At 36.2% G+C, this 24,871-nt stretch overlaps 1 protein-coding gene across 3 annotated transcripts in view; it reads right to left on the bottom strand.

The window, feature by feature from the left end:
- Positions 1-425: 425 nt before the first annotated feature.
- OLFM3 (olfactomedin 3) overlaps positions 426-24,871 on the bottom strand; it is a gene marked incomplete at both ends in the record, with an annotated part of 190,462 nt that continues 166,016 nt past the window's right edge. For all 3 annotated transcript variants that reach the window (XM_081223999.1, XM_081223997.1, XM_081223998.1), the window contains 3 exons: positions 426-1,103; positions 2,204-2,310; positions 19,453-19,672. In XM_081223999.1, the coding sequence (XP_081080125.1) occupies positions 426-1,103; positions 2,204-2,310; positions 19,453-19,672 (1,005 nt within the window). The remainder of the gene's footprint in view (positions 1,104-2,203; positions 2,311-19,452; positions 19,673-24,871) is intronic.

Genomic DNA, 24,871 nt, shown 5'->3' with positions numbered 1-24,871 from the left:
AAATGAGGGGGAAGTGCTTTTTTTTTTTCCTAATTCCTACCAAAATATTTTCTGATGTGGAGCAAAAGACAGTAAAAAAATGACAGAGTTAAAAAAAAAAAGACATTCATGCATTTAAGCCACCATTAATCTCTGACTCTAATATAAGGCAGATCATTAATCTTTTGTAAAACTATGACTTTAGCCACTTAAGCTCACTTTAGTGCTTTTCATGACAAGGACATGATAGGCCTTGTAAATTTAGGAGTTAAGATGTGTTTCCAACGGTTAATTTATACAGGCTCAGATGTTTTTTGAAACACCAACTTTATAACAAAAAATGCTTTGGAGAAATGATGAAAGTTATTATAAAGAAAAACCAGAAAGGGTCTATAGAGTTTATCACAGATGACACTGTTAGATCAGTGAACACAAATTACATTTGCTTATGTGTCATCCTCAGTCTTAATGATGTGGAAAAGGGTGACATTGAATAGGACCTGGTGACCATTGTTCCAGGCATAAAGAGCTCTATCTCTTGCATTGTAGTCAAGCATGGATATGTGAAAGTATTGGTTATGAAAGGGAATGTCCGTGTACTCATATGTGGAGGTTTTGGTGGAATAGGAATAATACACCTTGGCTCCAGTTAAGTGGGAGTTGGTGACATACAGTGTCCCACAGATCATGAAGGATTCCCCCGCACTTCTCTTGGGATAGCCAGTGCTCCAGCTCTTCATTACCTCCAAGGTATCTTTGTTAAGTTGGCTGATGACAATATTGCCTGCATTCTGGTTAGTTGCATACACAGCCCACAGCCCGATTTCATCAGCCATTAGGTCGATGTCAGAGAACCCACCCCATGTGTAAGGGTAAACGTTGTGAAAACCAGCATACTCCAGGCTTCTTTGGGCAAGCACTCTCCCCATATCAAAGCTGTACTTGATGATGATATTACTCTGATACTTGTTAAAATAGAGTGAGCCATTGTAGACAACATGGTTAGTTCCTGCCCATTTGAAAGGGAGGTTGTATGTCCTTGATTCGGCCCCGCTGACAAAGTCTGCAATTGATTTGTACTCACGGACAATTTTATTGTTAGTATAACTGTCCATGTACCAAACCTGGGAAGAAGGAAAAGTGGAGTAATTAAATTCTGTACTTTTTTGAGAATTCCAAAATAAAGACAGTGAGAATCAGCGCATATTAATATTGTCATTCTCAGGCTCTGGAAGATTCTCTTACCACTTACCTGCTGCAGTTTGGTAGTACTGCAGGTTTTGGCAAAAATAGTGACATGGTCTGTGTGGAAAGGAAACAACTAAATGTACTGCCTTGAAGTTGATTTGCTTTTTGTCCTTTGTTTTTTTGTTGTTTGAAACATTTTTTTACCATTCAGTGCATATCACTGAGTGAATCAAACATATATCATTGCAAATCACATCATTTTGTTCATTTACCTGATCAATTTGATTAGTAATAACTGCAAAAAATATCACGTTCAGAAAATTTATTTATTCCATCCCTTGCTCTGAAAAATATATGGCTTAATTTTGCACATTCAACTTATTTTTCCTTTATGGATACCACAGAACCTTCTAGTAATACTTGTTCATTGGATCAGCTTATAGGTACAACCACCTTTTAATGAAATAATTTTACTAATTTAGCTACTAAACTTGCTTGGATGTAACCCTTGAGAATCCTAATGTATACGGAGTTCTGTAATAGAACATAAATGGAGCTATGGTAAGTCTCTAGTATATTGATTTTCATAATACAGGCATTGCCAAACACCCTCTATGCTGTTTTCTTTCAAATTACCCCTAGATTCTCGGTATATTTTAGCTTGTTTAGTGAATTGGTTAGCTCTTGAGCTTTTTTACTTATTTAGTATTTTTTTCACACTAAGGAGCAAATTCTAGAAGGAATATACAGAAAATTTTGTATACTTGTAACTAGCCCTTTTCAAGCATAAAATAGGACTAACCAATAAAAAATTAGACTCACTATACTGATGAATTATAGGATAGAACATTTTACTAAAATAAGTTTGCCATGTATCTGTAGATATGTTAATATTATCAAACTGAAAATATTTGCAAACAGTGTAACACTTTTCAAGTTGAAACTAATATCCCTGAAAAAAAAAAGGATAGTCTAGTAGGCATAAAGCTTAAATAAAACATAATTCTAAGCAAAGGCATTTGAGGAAGCAACATACTCTGTTATTTTTTTCAGATGCTAAGGGATCTGTCATCCAAGCGCCAAATCGGGTTCCAGATGTCTTGACTGTAACTGGGCCTGTGATTTTCATCAATTTGCCACATGCTGAAATTAGAGTAACATGAACATGTTGGGTGAACATGGCCGATGATTCCAGAACACATACTTACACCAAGAGCAAAGAAAGGAATCCTAAAACAAAGCAAATAGAATTTATACCACATTCTGAATAAATGATCATTCATGTGGGATGCTATGCATTTAACTATAATTTGAACCATGAGTAGTTGCTTCTTCAGTGCTCTAAATCTAAAGTGTGGAATTTTAAAACGGGAAATTATTTATACAATCTGGAAAGAGATAAATGAGGAACGTCATTATCATTATACCAGTCCAGCTGCTGCTTCTAAGTAAAGAAGCCAGCAAAATTAAATTTTCCATGATGTTGTTTACCTGATCATCAGCTTCCCCTCACCTGACCCTCTCTGCTCATGCTTTGAGACTTTGGACTACTTATGCAAGCCAGAAAGAACTCTGTTAGTCGATTTTCAGTTTGTATTGGTAAATGAGCAGCTCCTGTGAAAGTTACATTTATAGAATATAATAATAAAAATGTAATCACAACCTACCTGAAAGACGTAGAGTTTTGAAAAGTAAATGCCTTGTGCAGGCCTGATAGAGCAGCCCTAAAGGTACAGGGAAAAAATCCCACAAAACTCAAGCCCTCATACCCTGTAGTCCCATGCAGTGAAAGAGGTAGAGTATCAATTGATGTAATACATGATAAAAAACTAGTGACTTTCTTGAAAAATTATATTTTTTATCACTCTATCTATGAATAAAATCTTAGGAAAAGCTTGGACTTCATAAATGCCAAAGTCTAAACCAAAAAGAAACCCAGACATTTTGTGAGATTTTTACAACAGAATAATTTAAAAGTGATTTATCATACACATTGTGAAAGGCAATATGAGTGCCTGTAAATGTTGACTTTTGGTCTAAACAAAGAAATTTTCCTATCCATTTATACTCCTCTTTTCTTTGTATTCTTTTTTTACTTAAAAAAAATTGTTCTATATGGCCCATGTTTCTTAGATCCTCCTCTGCCTATCCTTAGAACTGATAAATTTCTACTTAGTATCTGTCAGTTCCTGTATGTTTGGAAGGGAAAGAACAGATCCCCAAAGCAAATAAAGGACAAAACTAATTGTAACTTAGGGCTTATTTTGCCTCATTTTTCTCTATGTGTGTTCCTCATAATAATTTGTAACTGGCAGAATACTAAGCCATGCAGTTAGAAAGATGATGAACGATAACATTATATTTTATGCTATTACTTCAGTGATAACTACACATTTAGTAATCTCCAGCTTTTTATGAACCCTAAACTGAATATATTTTTTTCTTCTTTTTTGAAGAAACTAGATGTGATAGCATCTTTATATATTTTATATAAAGGACTTACTTTATAACTTCCTAAGACCTGATAAACTGAGCAAATCAGAAGTCTTTGTGGCATTATCTATATTGAATAACAAGATCTTCAGTTAAACCATTTAGAATATATTAGCTCAACTTGGTATAAACACATGAACAATATGAGAATAAAATAGTATCAGTTTGAACTAGAAAAAAGTAAATTTATCCTGAAAATATAAGTTGAGTATATTCTCTGAATGCACTAAATTAGTGAAAGTAATATGATCTTCAGTGATGGCCTACATAAATATTTCTAAATTCACAATGGTAAGTGCATGAAAATTTAAACTATAAGTATATTGAAATAAATAGAAAGACATCGCTCCCCATAAAAAACACCACAAATAAAATGTGACTTCTTCCTTATGCATGAAAAATAAATACTTTTGTTGAACAGGATACAAATAGCAAAAATAGGTGAAATATGAAAACAACTGGCTAAGATGATGGTGCTTTTATCTCCTTTATTTTGCAAAATCTCATTAAAATGATAGTAAAGGAGTAAAACATGGGGGAAAAAAACCCAAAGCAAAGAGAATGGTACAGAGCCATTAGTGGAGAATAAACTTTTCTTTTTTAATAAATTTATTTATTTATTTATTTGTTTGTTTATTTATTTATTTTTGGCTGCGTTGGGTCCTCGTTGCTGTGTGCAGGCTTTCTTTAGTTGCAGTGAGCGGGGGCTATTTTTGTTGTGGCATGCAGGCTTCTCATTGTGGTGGCTCCTCGTTGTGGAGCATGGGGTCTAGGCGTGCGGGCTTCAGTAGTTGTAGCACTCAGGCTCAGTAGTTGTGGCATGCAGGCTCTAGAGTGCAGGCTCAGTAGTTGCAGCGCTTGGGCTTAGTTGCTCTGCGACATGTGGGATCTTCCTGGACCACGGCTCTAATCCGTGTCCCCTGCATTGGCAGGTGGATTTTTAACCACTGCACCACCAGGGAAACCCCACTGCTCCACAAGGGAAGCCCAGAGAAGAAATTTTTAACAAATTTCTGGAAGGCAGAAAGTGATGGATAGTGGTAATTAAAGGTGTAGGATGAAATAAAATGCACTAGTGTCTAAGCAGAGGAGGTAAGAGCTGAGGATGGAGCTACTCTGCCTTGAAGAAAAGTAAGGGACACCTCACCGTGACGTGCAAGTGGTAGGAAAACTGATTAAATTAAAAGGATGTACCATACATATTATGAATGGCTGATAGGCATATGAAGACATGTTCAACATCATTAATTATTAGGGAAATGCAAATCAAAGCCACAATGAGATATCATCTTATGCCTGTTAGAATGACTATTATTGAAAAGATAAGAAATAACTGATGTTGGAGAGAATATGAAGATAAGGGAACATTTTTACACTGTTGGTGGGACTAAATTGGTACAGTCACTCTGGAAAATAGTATAGTGCTTTCTTAAAAAAAATAAGAATAGTATTACCATATGACTCAGCTATTCTACATCTGGGTATTTATCCAAAGACCGTGAAAACACTAATTTGAAAAGATACATGCACCCCTATGTTCATTGCAGTATTATTTACAATATCCATTATATGAAAACAGCCTAATTGTCCATCAATGGATGAATGGATAAAGAAGTATGCACAGTGGAATACTACATAGCCATAAGAAAAGAAACCCTGTCATTTATGACAATGTGGATGGACCTTGAAGGTATTATGCCACGTGAAAAATTCAGACAGAGAATGACGAATACCTTATGATTTCACTCATATGTGGAATCTAAAATATGAAACAAATGAACAAACAAAATAACACAAAAGCAAACTGATAGATACAGAGATCAGATAGTGTCTCCCAGAGGGGAAGGGTTTGAGGTATGGGAGAAATAAGTGAAGGGGGTCAGCTGTTTGGTGATAGATGATACCTAGACTTGTGGTGATGATCACTTTGTAGTATATAAAGATGTTGAATTATAATGCTGTACCCCTGAAACTTGTATAACAAAAAATTGTTTAAAAAGTTAGGGATTCAGAAACATGGGTATAAAGGATGTCGCAGGTGAGATAGGACCTGGAAAACAAGAACACCACTGAAAGAATCGCTTAAGATCAATTGATACCACGTTCATCCTTGATGTGGGACCCCAGAAGGCAGTTTAAAAAATCTACAAAACTGTGTTAATTGCCTGATGAGACTTAGGCCAACTTATGAAAGCATTGGAGCTCCAGAACAAAGGTTCTTGCATTCTGACATTGGTAGTTTCTTTGCCTACTCACCATGGAATGAAGTGTCCATTCCTACCTAAATACAGAATTTCCAAGCAGATTTATTGTTCAAATCTTTTAAAAAATCAATGGTTAACCAAGGATTAGCATATGTTTTTGAAAAGCTTACAATAAGAATGACAAACGTAAATGTGCAGAAAACCCAGACCACCATAAAAAGAGAGATAATTCAGAGAGCAGAAGAAATCCTAGCGTCTTTAAAGAGATTTGTATATTGTAGACTATATACTGTGAAAGGAAAACACAAAAGATCTACTGGAAACTTAAGATATGATTTCATTTTAAAAAATAATAGGTTGGAAGATGAAAAGAGTTATTCCCAAAATTAAAAGAAAAAGATAAAAATGAAAATAAGACAAAATATATGGATGCATATAAGATTGATCCAGAAGCTCCAACATCTGAAAAGCAACTTTCTAGAATGAGAGGAGAGAGAAAAAGAGTAAAGAAAATTATCGAAGAAATTTTTCATGGAATTTCCCCAGATACAAAACCTAAATATTTGGAATAAAAGCCTATACTATAATAAATGAAAAAAAATATTTACTCCTAAAAAATTTACTGTGAAATTTTAGAAGGTACTGAATGAAGTGAAGATATTGGACCTTTTCACAGAAAATGTGTGACCTGGACACATGCAGACAAATAAGAACTAGACTGACATTGGCTTTTCATCGATACTGGATGCTTGAAGATAATAATCAGTGCCTTTATATTTAGGAAGAAAAATCAGGGGAAGATAGAATAAGGATATTTTCTGACTTGCAAACTTCAAAGTTTACCTACAATGCACTCTTTTTTAAGAAGTTACTTGAGGTTATATTGCAGCAAAATATGCAAATATACAGACAGTGGAAAATCAGGAAAATATGATTTCTTGTTTCAGAGTGACAGCTGTGCAGAAGGCCTTGAGAATAGTTAGTCCAGAATGGACAGAATCTCTAGGAGGGTGGTCTCAGAAAGAAGAGGAATTAATCTATAGAAATACTGTATGAGACCTTCTAGGAAAAAACTGGTTATGGTGAAGTCAGTTATTGGAGTACATAAGAGGAGAATTCATTTGAACTTAACTCTAGTAACAGTCTCATTTGAATAGCACTGATGTGACATTTGACTTAGAGACATTGAAGTCCACCACTTAGCTGCCGAAGAACAACATCAGCATTGTGATAATAATGCAAGCACTCATGTTTAACTTGTAGAATCAGGCTGTGAACTAATTACAGAATATTTAACAGACATTTCATCTGTTCTGTGATTATTGAAAAGACACAATGTTTCCAACCATGATAACATAAAAGCATAGGTAAAGTGCACACTGTGAGAAAAGTAAAAATTGAAAGAAGAAATGATAGAAAGATGGGGGTGTAACTGTCTTTGTATTTAAAAATATGGTGTTTAGAGAGTTTTCCTAGAGTTGAGGAAAAAATACTAATATTTAAATATAAGTGAATAGTTATGAAAGCATATTATGAGGAAACAAGAAAGAAAGTGGCTTTGGCTGGGCCATCTATATCCTCACATTGCAGAGCAGAAAGTCAATAAACAACGTCCAAAACTGATAAACCAAAAAAAAGTGGAAAAAAGTATATTAACCACCTGAAGCCATAAATTTAACCACCTGAAGCCCTAAAATTAAATGTGATTGCCTTTGGAAAGCAGAGCTGGAGGAGGAGACTGTTGCTTTTTATTCCAAGTCCTTTTTATTTAAGCATATAATTTTCTAGCCATGCACACACAATATTTAATTATAATTTAAAAAGTTAAAATAGTTGCAAAAACTTAAAAGCAGACATCAAGTTTAAAAAGCAAAAATCACATTTATATACTGCCTATTGAAAGATCATTTTCAGATTTTTATTTGCCATGCTTCCTTGCGGGTTTAGGAAGTAGGTGGAAATTGAAGATGTAAGTAAGTCTCCAGAATTGGAAGCTGTGAATATTTTGCATTTTAATTTGGTTTCAGTACTGCAAGCACTAGTTTGAAATTGTGTTCTTTAAACTTCTAGCTCTGTCTTACAATTGATAATGCAATCTCTCTAGTTCTTTTAATCTTAAAAAAATTAGAATCCATACTATGAATTTTAACATTCATCAGTTACTTCATATAGATGTTAAGAAAAGCTAATAAGTGTTAACATTGGTTAGTACATTTGGAGGAGCTGTACTAAAAGATACTAATCGTGATTCTAGTAGAAATGTTGTACATTTTATTTCAAAATAGTAAGTGATTATGACCTTGGAAAAATATGCTCCTGTTGAATAACTACTTTTTATAAGAGGAAAAATTAGTCTAAAATGTCTTGAAAAATATCCTTTAAAGATGAATAATATTTCATGATCATTTGAAAAAAAATACAAAGAATCTCAGATGCCAGTTTAAATTTGTTCTGGACATAGATCAATATAATGTCCCAAATATGAAACATAAACATAATGGAATGTTCATCCCCAGAAAACTTTATACCCAGAGGAAATGACCAAGTGGTAACACAATCAGTAAGAAATTATGATGATGTCAGGTTGTTCTGATACTAAAAGTGAATAGAGATTTTGTAGTTATGAAGTTTGATATAACATTTTAGAGGGACAGACTGTAAAATTAAACCTCAAACTGTGGTTTTTAACCTACCTTATCAGCAAAATTGGCTCCTTTGCCATAGGTGGCCTCTATTGCCTGAAGGCTGGAGCATAGTTTGGACAAAGCAAGAAGACACAAAGCTCATATTTCCCTCAGTCATATGCATACTTTAGACGTTGATTTGTTTTCTGGGTTTAAATGATCCTCTGGATTCAGTTTATGTCAACATAACTTTAATATGAATTGAGTTGGATTGGTTAGTAAAATCTGAATAAGAACAATCTCTGGGACTAGGATTCATGCCATGAACCAACATTTCCAGATACTGATAATGCATTAGTGGCTTGGGGTATCTTGGCTTCTGGGGTATTTGGCTCTAACCCAGTATTGTATCCATATGGCAAAGAGATACTGCTAAGCCTTGTAATGTTTAGGCCAGGAATTAAGTCAGAAATTATACCAGAGGTTAAAGGCTTCTGACATCTCAACTAAAAATGACTTTGCTTTCTTTTTGTAGCAGTAGGTTTTTCTCTGAAATATGGTAGAGGGTAAAATAAATAGTTATGATTTAAATGTAAAATAATAATTTTTTAAACAACCATTCACTAAGAAGTTATTATGTACCAGGACTGCTAGATACTGGGGATATAAGGTGAACAGGGAGACAAAATAGGTTCATAGGTTGTAGCTTCTCAAAGTACCATTGCTTATATGCTATCCTTTCTACTTCTTTTCTTCTTTTTCTTTTTTTAAATTAACTGGCAAGGAAAGTTAAGAAGTTATTTCAGGCCAAATCTGTGTTGAGAAAAAAAGGATGTAGCATTGAGTGCACTGAATACCTGTTGATAATAAATAAAAATTATAGAAATTCAGCCCTGGGTACTAAAATATATAATAGCACTTCTTTCATTAAGACAGCCTTCTTAGATAAGTTGAAATTTATCTCATTTTAAAACACATTTACCTCTACTGTTCTGCAAAACATACCCTTAAACTGTGAAACATGGAAAGAAACAAGCAATTTCAACTAATCTCCCATGTTCGTTTTCTGTAAAAAATGGTGAGAGTCTAGAAAGGATAAGTTTACTACAGTTATATAACTTATTAGGTCTTACTGATTTGGTCCTGCATATGTGTCTTAATGGTAGTTGTCTTGTCTCTGTGAAAGTTAACTTATCTCTATTATCTAGTAAATCAATATAAATTTTGCAAACTTTTAACTCTGGGAGATTTCAGTGAATGGGTTTTTAAGTTAGATAAAAACCATTTTCAAAATATGCATGTGAAACTATGTTAGCTCTAGTTTCAAATAAAGATATTTCATATCTAGTCTCAGGCCAGGGAAGATTCTATGAACATTTATGAACATTGTGTTTTTCCTGCTTTGATTCTTTGTGTATTTCTTTCTCCATTAGCTATCTCTCCTCTGCCTAGCGACTCACAATGTGCAAAGCTAACGTTTGTCTTCCTGGCACCACTCGGAATTTGAACTCAGTCCACCACAACTTTTCATCCCAAAGTTGTAGCCTTTGAGTAAACCAAGCTTTGTAGTGTTAATGTAAAAAATACACTTGAAGTGAAGAATTAATGACCTAAAGTATTGACGATTTTAAAATAATGTCTATGTTTATCTTAAATGAGTCCTTTAGTTTCTTAGTCTGAAAAAGTGAGTACATTGAACATTTTGGACTCCATAGCAATAAACTTGCTTAAAATCCAAAATAGGTCTATGATAATTATGTATGGAAATGTCCTTTACTCTACACTATGTCATGGATAAAGTGCTTTGCATAAAGTTCTTCCACTTCGGGTGATCATGGTGGGGTGGCCTATTGATTAATCAATTCTTTTACCATCTATCTTGTTTGGTGGGAGTAATTGATTCTTATTATAGTCAGTTCTGCCTCAGAAAGCACACACGTAAGTGCTGAAAGAAGGGCTTTTGGATGTGGTCTTCAGTTAGGTGTGTTTCATTCCCTCATTTATTCATTCATCCAAGATTTAATGAGCATCAAACATTGTTCTTGGTACTAGAACTACAATGCTGAAAAAGACATAACACCTCTGTTCTGGTGAAGCTTATGTTTTGATCAGGAGAGAGAGAAAATAAATGGACAAATAAGCAAACAAGCTAATATATCAGGTAGGAATAAATGTAATACAGATATTTAAATAGGGCAATTTGATAAAGAGCGACAAGGGAGCTGCTTTAGACTGGTGAGTAGGGAAGACCTTTCAAAGAAGGTGATATTTAATTTGGGATCTAATTGACAGGCAGCCATGGATCCTTGAAGAGAAAGGTGTTTAGGCATTGAATCAACCAGAAAAAGGTAGGATTTTAAAGTAATAAGAGGCATGGTTTAAGAAATCTGCCTGGATTTGAATCCTGATTTTATCACTCACTCTCTGGAGGACTTGAACAAATTTTAACCTGTCAGTGTCTCATGGATAACAGCAGTAATAATATCTAACTCAAAGGGTTATTGGGAAGATTAAATAAAAAATAAATGCTAAGTGTTTTGATCAGTATTTGGTACAGTTAATTGTCTAATAAATGTTAGCTATTACTATTGTTCTTGTAAAGGCCCTGGATTTGGATATGCTTGGTGAGTTAAGAGAAATTGAAGTAAAAATGCAGAAGGCCAGTGTGTCCAGAGAAAACTTGGAAAAGTAGAAGATGAGGTTGGAGAATTGAACGGAATAAAGCTTTGTAAAATCAGAGTATTTGGATTTTATTCTAGGTATGATGGAAAGCTATTGGAGGATTTTAAGAAGATGGGAAAGTGACAGAATGTGAGCTACGTTTAAAAAAAAAGATCACTCTAGCTACATGTGGAAAATTAATTGTAGAGGAGATAGAGTATAGGCAGAGGGACACACTGAATGTCATCACATTGGTCAGGTGGGAGATAATGAAAGTGGTGATGAAGATGGAGAAAAGTAGATGGATTTGGGTTATGGTTTTGTTTTGGTTTCTTTTCTTTTCTTTTTTGGATAAAGTCAATAGGACCAGGCTTTGGATTAGACATTAGGATGAAAATTAAAAAGAAATTAAAGAAAATCTCAAACTGAAAAATAATTTAGAGATATTTGGTTTGTTCAGATGGTCAGATTGTAGTGTCATTTATTCAGATGAAATGCTGAGGAAGGAATGGGTTTGGAAAGAAAAATAAAAAATTGGGCTTCCCCGGTGGCGCAGTGGTTGAGAGTCTGCCTGCCGATGTAGGGGACACGGGTTCGTGCCCTGGTCCGGGAAGATCCCACATGCTGCGGAGCGGCTGGGCCCGTGAGCCATGGCCACTGGGCCTGCGCGTCCGGAGCCTGTGCTCCGCAACGGGAGAGGCCACAACAGTGAGAGGCCTGCGTACTGCAAAAAAAAAAAAAAAAAAAGAAAAGAAAAATCAAGAATTCACTATGGGTTATTTAAAGTTGTTCATGACTATTATCCATGCCAGTAGAGATGTAGAGAAAATAGTATGCAAATGTAGGTAGGAGACACTCTTCTGAGACACAGTTTTTTTGGTTTTTTGTTTTTTTCTTTTTGCGGTATGCGGGCCTCTCACTGTTGTGGCCTTTCCCGTTGCAGAGCACAGGCTCCGGACGCGCAGGCCCAGCGGCCATGGCTCACGGGCCCAGCCGCTCCGCGACATGTGGGATCTTCCCGGACCGGGGTACGAACCCATGTCCCCTGCATCGGCAGGCGGACTCTCAGCCACTGCGCCACCAGGGAAGCCCTGAGACACGGTTTTGACAGTCTTCAGCACACTGAAGATAGTGAAAGCCAGAGCCTTGGAGAGAGGACATACACAAAGAAGAAGAAGGCATTTAGAACAGAGTTCTGGGACATCACAGTACTTCTAGCACCCAGCAAAGGAGCCCAATAAGAAGCTATACATGGAATAGGAAAAATAGTGCAGTGTTAAGAAATCCTAAAGAAGAAAATGTTTTAAGAAGGATGATGTACTGATTTCTGGGGAATACAGAGGTGTCTAGAAAATCAAAGAAATGACATGGAATTTGGCAGCAAGCAGTCATTGGTGATTACAAAAATGAAATGAAGAGAATGTTGAGATCAGAAGCTGAGTTGGATCTGGTTTTGAAAAGAGTGCATGCCAAAGCAGCAGCTATAAAAGATTATTTTGAAGAAGAAGCAGAGAAAAGGGGGTGAAGAAATATAAGGTTGTGGGGAAATTTTATTCTTGTGCTGATGTTACTATTGTTGCTTAATAAAGATTTGTTTGCCTTTATAAATAATCTAGTAGAGAGGGAGAAACTTATGATATGAAAGAGAATAATAAATGAATTTCATAAGCAAATGGTAGTTTAATCTATTTATTAACTATGCCTCTTTTAACAGTTTTGTTGTTTGTCTCTCTGTTCTGACTTCCACAGTTTTCCAGGAATGTTCTTTATGTAGTATATTTCTTCCAGGTTAGAATCCTGAAGTGGGTGTTAGGTGGTCTGGTTTCTAATCTAAGCCACAATATTAAATCATTGTGTAATATTGGATAATGTTCTTATTCTCCAGGGTGGAGTTTCCTCATCTCTAAGATGGAAGTTCTGAAGCTTGACATTTTGTTACTCTAAGGGAACATGGAATGGATATGGGATCAGTAGATATTTATGCTGATGGGGAGAAGGTGGTATTATTTGTGGTAGTTGTAAAACACACACACGTCATCAGGGTGATCATGATCATGGACATCATCATTATCTACCCTTACTCTTGGGAAGCAAAACACAGAAAGGGCTCTTGATGTTGATTTCTTCCCAGTAGAAGTTTCTCTTAAAAATAGTTATTAGGGTCCTAAGCTAAAATTCATATTGTTAAATGATATTAGTAAAATTAGAGTTGCAGGAATTTATAAAAACTGGCCACTTTTTTATTTATAACTCATGGTAGTATTAAGTAAACACAGGTATTCTCATTCTAACAGAGCACAGAAATTATAAAGTAAAATAAACAGTGAAAGAAGTCATTTCCATTTATTGGTTTCCCCAAACTAGCTTTTGTTCAAATAAACATTATTTTTCTCACTTTACTCTCACTTTCTATGAGGACAAAGGAAGCCAGACAAAAAGGATAATTTCCCCAAATGCGTGGAAGACAAATGTTCCTGCAAAAGTGGATGGCAAAGAAGGAAGCTGAGTCTTGCTTCATTGATTTTTTCCTGCTATGCTCTTCTGTCTGCAGTGAGACACATGAAAATATTAGCATTTTATAATATATTACATGTGCAGGGTTCTGTGTGTTCAGAAAATATACTGAATGGGTAGTTGAGAAAAGTAACCATTTTAATACTCTGATGATTTTGAGACATTAACTTTTTTATTATCAGTTACAATACATATTTATCAATAAGTAGCTCAGGAAAAGGTATCATTTGGGATTCAGCAGGGAGATCAGTTGTTTGGATCAATGAAGCATAAAAACCATCTTTTTGTTTATTTTTTTAATATATAATTGTACTTTGTAATGTTGTGTACTAATAGCTCTGGATTTGAATCCTAAGACCATGCCAATATAAATAAATTTAATGGAGTGGCAAATATGTTTATGAAAGAATGTTACTTCTTTTTACTTAAAGGCCATTGGAGAACTCATGTAGCAAGAAGTAGATATGATTTGATCTTTAAAGTCTTTCTATTAAAGCTACTTAAAGTAAGTTTTTCTCTACCATACGTTTGATAGTAAGATCTATTTATATTATTTAACTTTTTATTTGTATGTCTAATCTTACCAACTATACTGCTGAAGGAAAGGTGGGGATAAGAATGAACATAACAGATGCCATATTGCATGGCATGGAATGAGTTTTCAGTGGGTGTCTGGTAAATGGGATCAAGAATAATATGTGTCTAAATACCTCCACTTACCAAAGTTAACACAATTTTACTCTTAAATTATTTTAAAAACTGCCTGAACTTTTTCTGAAATAAAGCTTATATTATGAACATATCTTTAAGGAGAAGCCTATCTAACATCCAAACTAAATGGAGCAGAATTGCATTATTAAAACTGAATAATTTGGCTTGCCTCTAAAAACACAGGCTTTATATTGTTAAAAGGTTTATAATTTAGTTGTAATCTAGGAAAATTTAGGACAGTAAAAAGAAAGATAAACAATAAATCAATTTATGGTAAAACAGGATATACCAGTTACCCCCAAAATGTCCTAAAATCACTAGGGTCTCAGGGTTCCAGAAGAATGAATCATCATCAGGTGCATGGATACCAGAGAAATTGCATTCCATATTATAATCTGGAATTTTAGGAAGAATAGGACTCTTTGGTAAATGACTTATTTGAAGCTCTCCTCAATTTAATTTGAGGAGGTATTCTTATAAATTTCTACCATTATATTTCCAAGTTAAATGGCACTCTTCTTCATCCCAGGCACACAGTTTGACTTTCATGTTAATTCTTTCTTTCACTGAGATTTTTCACTGTCTCTTGCTTTAAGTACTAAGTACAGCCAAATATCTGGTGTTTTGGGAATGAAATACTGCATTGCCATTGAAGAAAGAACAGATGGCAATAAAAACAAGGATTAAAAAAAGACTGTGCTTTTGTTGTCTTTTTTCCCAAAAGATTTTTTGTTTTGTAAAAGATATAGATGTTTTATCTTTGACATACACTGATTTATTTCTTGAAAGCAACATAAAGCTTTTTATTTTAAAAATAATATTTGCTCTCAGAAACTCTGTAGATACCAATTTTTACCTGTTATGTTTCAGATGTTTTATCACAGTCTATAGAGATTCAACTGGAACAAGACACAGATGATCCCTGACTTCTCAGAGCAGAGGACACCTTGTCTATAAGGTAGTGAAGATTAAAGAGAAGGAAATGGGAATTTTCTGTAAAATATCTGAAGTGTCATGGGTGGGGGTGTATGGTGGGGACATGTGGGAGACTGTGCCAGGGGAATTCAGCCATGTTGAGGAGCAATCAGAGAAGGCTCCACAGAAAAGCTGGTATCTGGTCTGTAAAATGAAAAAGCAAGCTTAGAATTTGGATAGGTAAGGTAGGGAGAAGAGTGTTTCATGAAAGGGGAGAGGAAGTTCAGTGTCCAGGAGCTGAAGAGGCATGCACGATTGAGGAACTGAAAGGATTAAAATGACTAATGCTTAGAGTGAGTGCCTGGTGAAAATTTGAGAGAAAAGGGCTAGAGTTAGGCAGAATCCATGTCATCAAGACAAACGAGGCAAAGCTATTGAGAATTAATTTTAAAGGAAAATCACTTAAACAAGGTATAATACAATTAGATTTGCATGTCAAAAAGATTATTCTAAATTCCTAGTGTGGTAGAGAGGGAATGACTTCAGGTAAGGGGAGTGGTTAGGAGGCCATTGCGGTAATCCATCTGAGAGGTGATCAGTGGTGCTGTGGACTAGGGTGGTGAAAGTGTGAATGCAGAAAAGAGGTGGTTTTGATAAATCGTGAGGGAGAGGGGAGATGTGGTGATTGCATGTGAGTGAAATTCAAGGAAGAATCAAAAGTGACTCTGACTTCATTCTTTCTATAGCAGTTGGGTTCTGTTTACTGAGTTAAACTTACTGAGGTGTCCAGGGCTTTTCTCTATTATTAGGTACCCAACAAAACACATCATGTGTGGGAAAGAAATCTCAGTCTTTGAACTCAGAAGGACTTGGGTTTAAAGTTGTTGCCTCCAACATGTACCTCTGGCAAATTAATTTAAGCTGAGTATCTATTTTCCATAAATTGCTAATAATAATACCTGACCCTGAGTTCTTAGAGCAATTAGGACTAACACACCTAAAGAAGCTGGCATAGTGTCTGTCAAGCAGTAGGCTGTCAGCATTGCTGTAGTTACCTGCTTATGTGCTTATTGTCCCCACTGTAATGCAAGTTTCCTGACAGTAGGAGGACACTGCCTGCTACTCATCTTTGTAGCCCCAAATACCTGGTTAAGTGCCAGTGAACACTGGGGAGTCAATAAATATTTGTTGAATGTACAAATAAGACTACTACCACGTAGACAATTCGGTTTCTCTTTTAAAACTAATTTGGCATAAACATGATAAAAATAGTAACCCAAGTTGAGATTACTTGTAATCTCAAATTTTGAATGCTGCTGTTACTTCTGTTAAACATGAAGGCTCAAAACTGTTGCTGTTAATAGAAGGATGCATCCTGTACTTCACTAGATGGCACCAAACTATTGCCCTAAAGTAGAACTAACCCGAGGAAGTGTGTGGGGGGTGGAGGCGGAGGGCTGGAAACCTGGAAAACTGGATTATAATCTACATTAAATATCTATTGGTGATCTCAGGGGGTGTGCAAGAGCTTCAACTGTGCTTTTCCAGTCAAATTCTCACATGCATACAATTATATTTTGCATGTCTAGGAATGTGATATTTTTAAATTAAGCACAGGGGACTTTACTCAGTCCCTCATAGAGAAAATTAAGCACTTTTAGGAAAGTACATTACTGTACCTCATTCAGGCCACTAGGATGCATTGCTGTTGAAGCATTTTCTCTAATTTCTGTTTTCTCTAAAACTTTAATTCCCTAGTAGAAATAAGCTGAATGGTGCCCTAGTGGTCTCAATGACTTGTGTTTCCTTCAGCACCTTATTAAGTTAAACTTTGTAGGCAATGACACTAGTTTGGTTTTTAGTTTCTTAAAATTCATGTGATGTGCACTGTGACATCTTCCCTAAAAGCAAATCCACTGAAAAGGTGAGTGGAAATGTATTCATCACGGCTGCAATTTTATTTTCTTTCCCCAGCCCATTTTTACCCTCTGCTAATTGGCTGTGTGTGTTTAGAGGCTTTTGTGAAGAATAAAGATGCCATTGATGGATGAGCCTTATTGCTCCTGTTACTATATTGCTCATGTCATAATTATTCAATATCCCACTCTAGATCTGAGCAGCATAGCAACTGGATTTTAGACCTTTTTGGAACATTGAACCCCTGATACTTTTTTTTCTCTACATTTCCTGTGAATGGTCCTGATGTTATTTAACATCTGTCTTCTGAGTCTGTGTGCTCTGATATTTTGATATTCAGGCCCTTATTTATGAGATACTGCCAGTCATGGAATTAAAAGAGTTCACAGAGATAACTTGGTCCAGTCTGTACCAATTTTCAGGAATTGTAAAAACTAAGTAAAATGTTAATCAAGTTATAACTTAGTACCACACAAAATTGTTTGTGTTTTCTTCTGTAAATATATGTGCCTTATCAGGTACTTCCTTTGAAATTGGAGTAATTCTTTTTTTAATGAAAAATATGAAGATTCACTTATTTATTTTTTCAGGAACCATGTGGCTTTAGATTTCACAGTGTTAGGGCCGTCTGTCTCTACCTGGACATGTTTTCTACATTGTAATTAAGCATTGTGTTCCAGTTGATAGACATCCTCTCTGCTCAGGAGAGTCTCAGTAAGTGGTTTTGATTAATTGACATAAACATGGTATGATGGAGAAAAGTACCCAGTTCTTGGGACAAAAGCATAAATGAGTTAGAGTCATTGCTTGTGGCACTGGCCTCTGTACTAAGTCTGAGGACCACTAATAATCTAAAGCATTATGATGTAAGAACTGTTTTCGATATTTTATAAGGTCATATCAATTAACTCACATAGCAATCATCTCATTAAATAAGAAAATTAAATGCTAGTTTTATTGCTGTTTGATATCTATATTGGTTGCTAGATTTTATATTTTTGATTAGTTAAAATAAAAATAAATGTTAACTAATTAATATAATTTATTTGACAGTCACAGTCTTTCAAACTTTGTGGCCCATGGGGGAAAATTAATAAAACAAGTCTTTGACATACATTGCAGATCACAGTCCTGAGACCTGAGGACACCATAGAGACATTATCCATGGTTCAGTAAGAAGGAATAGGATGAATCTGTGTCTACTTGGATTAACCCTCTTTGTCTCAAATATCATTTTTAATATTGTAGGAGATTCTGTGTTGGGAGTTATATGTGGATTAGTAAAAACAAATTGGGAGTTACGAAAGAGCTGAGAGGAATGTAGAATTTCCTAACTGTGGTGGACATTATTTCCAGCTAAGTAAACTCAGAGAGAGTGTATGTTAGAAGTGAAGTTCATTTGTAAAGTAGAGCAAATCCCAAGGGTTTTCCATGTTAATCCTTCAAAAACATAACTGGCACACTTTAAGGTTCAAGGTGATTACTAGGTGTAGAACCTTTCTGTTGCCTGTCCTTGTTTATTAGTTGAATCCATTTGTGCTAAGTAGGTGCCTGGACTTAACATACAAAGCCAATGGCTTGGGTTTATTGTGAGATACTAGGAATGACAGAGTGAATAGATTCTCAAGGTCTTCAGTGGTTCATCAACAACAAATGGACCTCTTCCAAATCAAATTAAAGCCCTACACAGATTAGTCCTATGTACTGTCATTTACAGAATATCTTTACCCAGATATTTTATGGGCTAATAAATATGCATTTGAATACTTCTTTGAACCCCTAAAGTAACTTTTAGGTATTGAGAGCACTAAAACAATTCTTGGTTTGGGATTTTCTTCTTGCCAGACATCATCTGGCAAGCTATAAAATGAATCTGTGCATTGAACAAAAAGTATTTTTTTTTTTTTTTTGCGGTATGTGGGCCTCTCACTGTCGTGGCCTCTCTTGTTGTGGAGCACAGGCTTCAGACACGCAGGCTTAGTAGTTGTGGCTCACGGGCCCAGCTGCTCCGTGGCATGTGGGATCTTCCCAGACCAGGGCTCGAACCCGTGTCTCCTGCATTGGCAGGCAGACTCTCAACTACGGCGCCACCAGGGAAGCCCAAGGAACGCTTATTTTACACTTAGAAAGCAGGTACTAGTTTCCCTAGAATTAGGAATTCATGACTATTTCCAAAATGTAAGAATGCAGTTGTTATTGAAGCTACTTAAAAACACAACCCAGACAAATGGAATTGTTCTACTCACTTAGCTTTTTCATGCAGTCACGAAGTCTGGTTTCCAAGCTAAGCACCCTTTGATGTAGTTCCTCATAATCATAGGCTCCAATTTCCTCCTGAATTCCAGTGAGGACAGCAGACAGATTCCGGATTTCCTCCTTGAACTGGGTGATTAACTTGGCATCTGTTTTGTACTGTTCCAGCACAGGAATCAAGGGCAGGAGCTCATCCATCTTCTCTTTCAACTCCTGTGAAAAGCAGCCAATTGTATTCATGAGTGTCATTTAAACAGATCAAACAGCAACGTTCTTTTTCACATGATACTTAAGGGAGATTATTAAGACAGATTCACAGTTGCTTATTGATTTTTTTTTTTTTTTGCGATGCGCGGGCCTCTCACTGTTGTGGCCTCTCCCGTTGCGGAGCACAGGCTCCGGACGCGCAGGCTCAGTGGCCATGGCTCACGGGCCCAGCTGCTCCGTGGCATGTGGGATCTTCCCGGACCGGGGCATGAACCCGTGTCCCCTGCATCGGCAGGCGGACTCTCAACCACTGTGCCACCAGGGAAGCCCTGCTTATTGATTTTTGATTGAAATTGTGTGTTTCGTGAGAATGTAAGTGGCTACATGATCATTAATAGCAATCCACTTATCTCAGCTTTTCAATACAAGAACACCTCTTTAAATGGTTACTTGCTTATGAAACAGATTGATCCTTATCATAAGTACAAAACTTCCTATGGTAGCAGTTCGGGGTTTATGTACTATCTTGCTTTCTGGTGGCATTTTATAAAGTGAACAATGCATTATTTAGTTAGGAAATAGAAGCGGGGTCCATCTTCTAGTTACGAATTATTAGAAATAGGTCAAATATCATGTTTAGTTAAGTCTATTTACCCATTAACTAATTATTAATAATATAGGGGTACTTACAGGAAATTTTGGATCCTGGAACAGCTTTTGCCTAACAGAATTTTTCCAACTTTGGGCTTCCACCACTCTGTCCTTCTAGTCCTCCCTCTTTTTAATATCCTTCTTAGCACAGCATCATTAGGAAGGTACATTCAGCAAGTATAGTAAATCATGCAAAGCTTTTCAAAGCTCAAAGAAATGTATGTTGCTGTTTACTATTTTAAATTATTACCCATTTTCCGACTTAGCAAAGAAAATTTAGAGCTCTTTATGTAAGGCAGAGTTGCTTACCAATGTAGTGAAATTAACTCTTTCAGGGGCTAAGGTGCTCATAATTTATGTAATAAAAGAGCACAGAGTTGTTTGAAACTGAAACGTTGATTTTTGTCTAGAGAACAAGAAGTATACTTTGCCAACACTGTTTCCGTCACTCCTATCTTGGGACTGAGCCAAGCCTGCAGTTTCACTTTCAGTTTCTGAACATGTCACCTTTTTCTCCTTTCTTTTAACTTGGTGGTGGTGGTCAGTGAAAATATTTCATGAGTTTGATTCAGTTGTGAGTTTATTGCAATTAACTCATTCGTTGAAGAGCTGTCACTACTATGATCATAACAGAAACCATGCTGTATACTAACTAAGGAGCTGAAAATTGCATTTTACAATTACATTTAGAACATGTTATCACTGTCAATGCATTAAAATAGCAGGAGCTCGCATTGCCACCCTGATTTATGGGCTTGTGTATCTTGGGGGGAATTTGCACTTGTTCTGTAAGATTGGAATACTTAGAATTTGTCTGTATGTCCATGTTGAGTGGGAGGGGACAGAAGTCTTAATAATGAGAAAGATTGATAAATATCACAGTCAAAAGGCAGAATTGCATAGCTTTGCTCATTTTAGTGGCTCATTTTGAAATAAACTTTTTATTAGTTTGAGCATTTTGTGCTATCCCTAAAGGAAGACACAGTTGCTTCATTAGGATTTTAATGAGAAGAGTTCTGATGGTACCATTTGCTGCATATTATAGCAACTGTTACAATGAAGAATTTTACATTCTACTATGAGAATATTGAAAAGAGAGTAATTCAGTGTCACAATTTTGGTGGCATTTTATTTCCCCTGAGCTAAAAATTATGTGTGTGTGTGTGTGTGTGTGTGTGTGTGTGTATGAATTTTGGGGTCTTTTCAAAAATTTATAATTCAATTATTGGCAGTCGATTCTAACTCTGGACACTTGTCAGAGAACAATAGAAAGTCCAACTAATGTACATATCGAATACTTAAAAGATTAAAGTAGAATAACACAGATCTGTGCTTACTTATCCTTTCTAGAATTTCATTTTCTACTATGTTGCTCTTATAGCAAAGTGTATACCTAGACTATCTTACCCAACCAAGATTTCTTCATATAAGAAAGATAGTCTCAAGTATGATAACTAGAACAAGCATTTTTATCATAAAGAATATAGAAGACACAACCTAATTAGATTTTTTGATAAGCGGAAAAGGGTGTGCCAGAGGAGGATTTTCTTCCAATTTAAAAGTATTCTTAACGTTAAACTTACTTTTGGAATGTTCCATTTCTTCTTCTCATATATGGCACCTCAGCAGCTAGAACAAAATCTGACTCATGATAGGACTTGGTGAATAAATATATTTAACAAGCATATGTTGAGCATTTAATTATTATTATTAAATTTAATTCAGAGAGCTATAGTCTACTTGGAGAGGCAGTATAACATTGGTATTAGGAGGCTTAACTTGGGAGCTGGACTCTGTAGTTCTGATACATATTAGATATACCATCCTGGACCAATTGCGTAATTTCTTTGTACATCAGTTTCTTCATGTGAATGATGAGAATAAACACAGTGTCTACCTTATAGGATTGTTGTGAGGATTAGATTAGCTAATATATAGTATATTTAAAGTGCTTGGAACTATGTGTTGAATATGTGTAATTCTTCAAGAAAATGATGTTATTATCATTATTGCTATCTGGAGTTTGACATACAAGTTTAGTATCCACGTGGATTACATGAACTAGGAAAATCAAAATCATCATGTTCTGTGGTGCTGCCTAAAAATTAAGTTTTCTTATTGGTGGCTTGGCTTCTGCTAGGCAAACTTATAGAATAGGCAACTTTCTCTTTTTTTTTGCTCTCAGCCTTGTATCTTTTTGTTTCTTTGTCTCCTCTCTTCTCCCATAAGTTCCCATAGATGCACACGCGTCATCATTTGTCACCAACTCTGCCAGACCTGGTACTTACAAGCTGTCCCTTGGTGTCACAGTATGTATTGTCCATCCGAACTTGAATGATTTTCACTCTGAGCCAGAAACCCTGAGCTTCTCTCCTTCTGTCCCCCTTCCTTTCTGGGAATGCTCCCTATGTGCGGTAAGTACCGGCTGATCATTCCTACTTTGTTGATAGCCTCAACATCACATCAGGCTCACGGTATTGCTCTATTGTCTACACCCTAACCCTGAATATTGAAAATTGACACTGAACATCTTTTGGTTTTCTTGATCTCCTCTGTAATTTAGTATTTTCTGGGGAGGAAAGTGGGCACTAGTCCAAAACCGTTTTCTTGAATATTGCCAAGTCCTGTAGCTCTTCCCCTGAACTTCTCTAAAGAAAATTAAGAAAAATTAATAATTCTTCCCTTTGTGCCATTTTGATGTTTATGCCTCTTTTTACTGTCAAATTTTACCTGCCTGTTGGTTAGTTGTCTTTCAAAGAAGAGAGATTATGTAGTATATACCCAGCAGAGGGCACAACACTGCCTTGTACACAGTATGTGCTCAATAAATATTGGTTAAAATTAATTTATTTGCTTTTCAGCCTTATACTCTTCTGTGCTTACCATTCCCCCATAATTTCTCTATTCTTCTAGTTTACTCATTCTCTTATTTCCAATAATCTTTAAATTTATTTTTATCTTCTAGGCCTTGCTCTAATTTGTTGTCATTTCTTAACCTTCTGGCTTTGCTTACTTCTCTCTTCAATTTAATCTCATGATTCATCACTTTAGCTCCCTCTCTTGTCAATACCCTGAACTTTCTTACCCTCCTGTCCTTCTGTTGTACCTTTCTGGGAAAACTTTAAAACTGGTTCAGTGCATGATTGTTTTTTTTTTTTTTTTTTTTTGCGGTACGCGGGCCTCTCACTGCTGTGGCCTCTCCCGTTGTGGAGCACAGGCTCCGGACGCACAGGCTCCGCGGCCATGGCTCACGGGCCCAGCTGCTCCGCAGCGTGTGGGATCTTCCCGGACCGGGGCACGAACCCGTGTCCCCTGCATCGGCAGGCGGACTCTCAACCACTGCACCACCAGGGAAGCCCCATGATTGTTTTTTATACCTTTCTACTCAGGCTCCTGAGCACAACTGAAGAAAATTACAAAACCAGGCTAATTTCTGCCATATTAAACTGTGTCATGCAGAGACCCTGTTTCATGTCCCTGACTAGCTCCCTGCCAATCACAATTTTGTATGAAAAGCACTTCTAATGTTTGACCAAGAACTTGGATTCAGGCCCACTCCCTCACCATTAGCAGTGTATCTCACTTCCTAACTGGCAGGGAAAGCAGAGGCTATTATGCTTGTAAAATCACAGTATGTTTTATAAACAATGTGCTATGCCTTTGTAAGGCAGACTATTTCTTTTTAATAGAGGCTCAAATGGCATTATCATAGATTTTATTTTAATCTATGACAGTGTCATACATAGTTAATAAAAATCCACATAGCATGCTTAAAAGCATTGTTTCTCCATTTTCAGTGTTTCTAGATAATTACCAATAAACAGCTTAAAGTCTAAAAAAATACTTTTTTGTGGGGCTTCCCTGGTGGCGCAGTGGTTAAGAATCTGCCTGCCAGCGCAGGGGACACGGGTTCGAGCCGTGGCCTTGGAAAATCCCATATGCCACGGAGCAACTAAGCCCGTGCGCCACAACTACTGAGCCCGTGTGCCACAACTACTGAAGCCTGCGCTCCTAGAGCCTGTGCTCCACAACAAGGGGAGCCCGCACACTGCAATGAAGAGTAGCCCTGGCTCGCCGCAACTAGAAAGAGCCCGCGTGTAGCAACGAAGACCCCACGCAGCCAAAAAAATAAATAACAAAATAAAATAAATACTTTTTTGTATCAAACTGTGAAACAACCCTTGTTTATGTGCTGTTAATACTGGTATTATTGCCTCTTTTAATAATTCATATTCTCTGTATTTCTCCTCATATTAGCAAGGCATAAAATCATCAGAAAATCTTTGATAACTTTAATTATTAATTTTCCTAGATTTACTATTGTCATACATATTGAAATGCCTTTAAATCTATCCAGAATCTCCACCTAGCTCTAGGAGGGTCAGGCTCTTTTTATAACAAGTCTTCTATGCATTCCTACCAGTTAATGGTCAGTTTCAGTGGAGAGATTATTGACGTCCCCAGTGAATTTTGAACCTTGCATATATGGGCCGATGTACAGTTATTTCTAGCTGAGTGCCATGGTGGCTGTCCATCATACTCAGTGTCTCATTT

The sequence above is a fragment of the Mesoplodon bidens genome (genome assembly GCF_964165515.1).
Source record: "Mesoplodon bidens genome assembly, chromosome: 2".
NCBI lineage: Eukaryota > Metazoa > Chordata > Mammalia > Artiodactyla > Ziphiidae > Mesoplodon > Mesoplodon bidens.
This window is presented reverse-complemented; position numbering and strand designations above follow the sequence as displayed.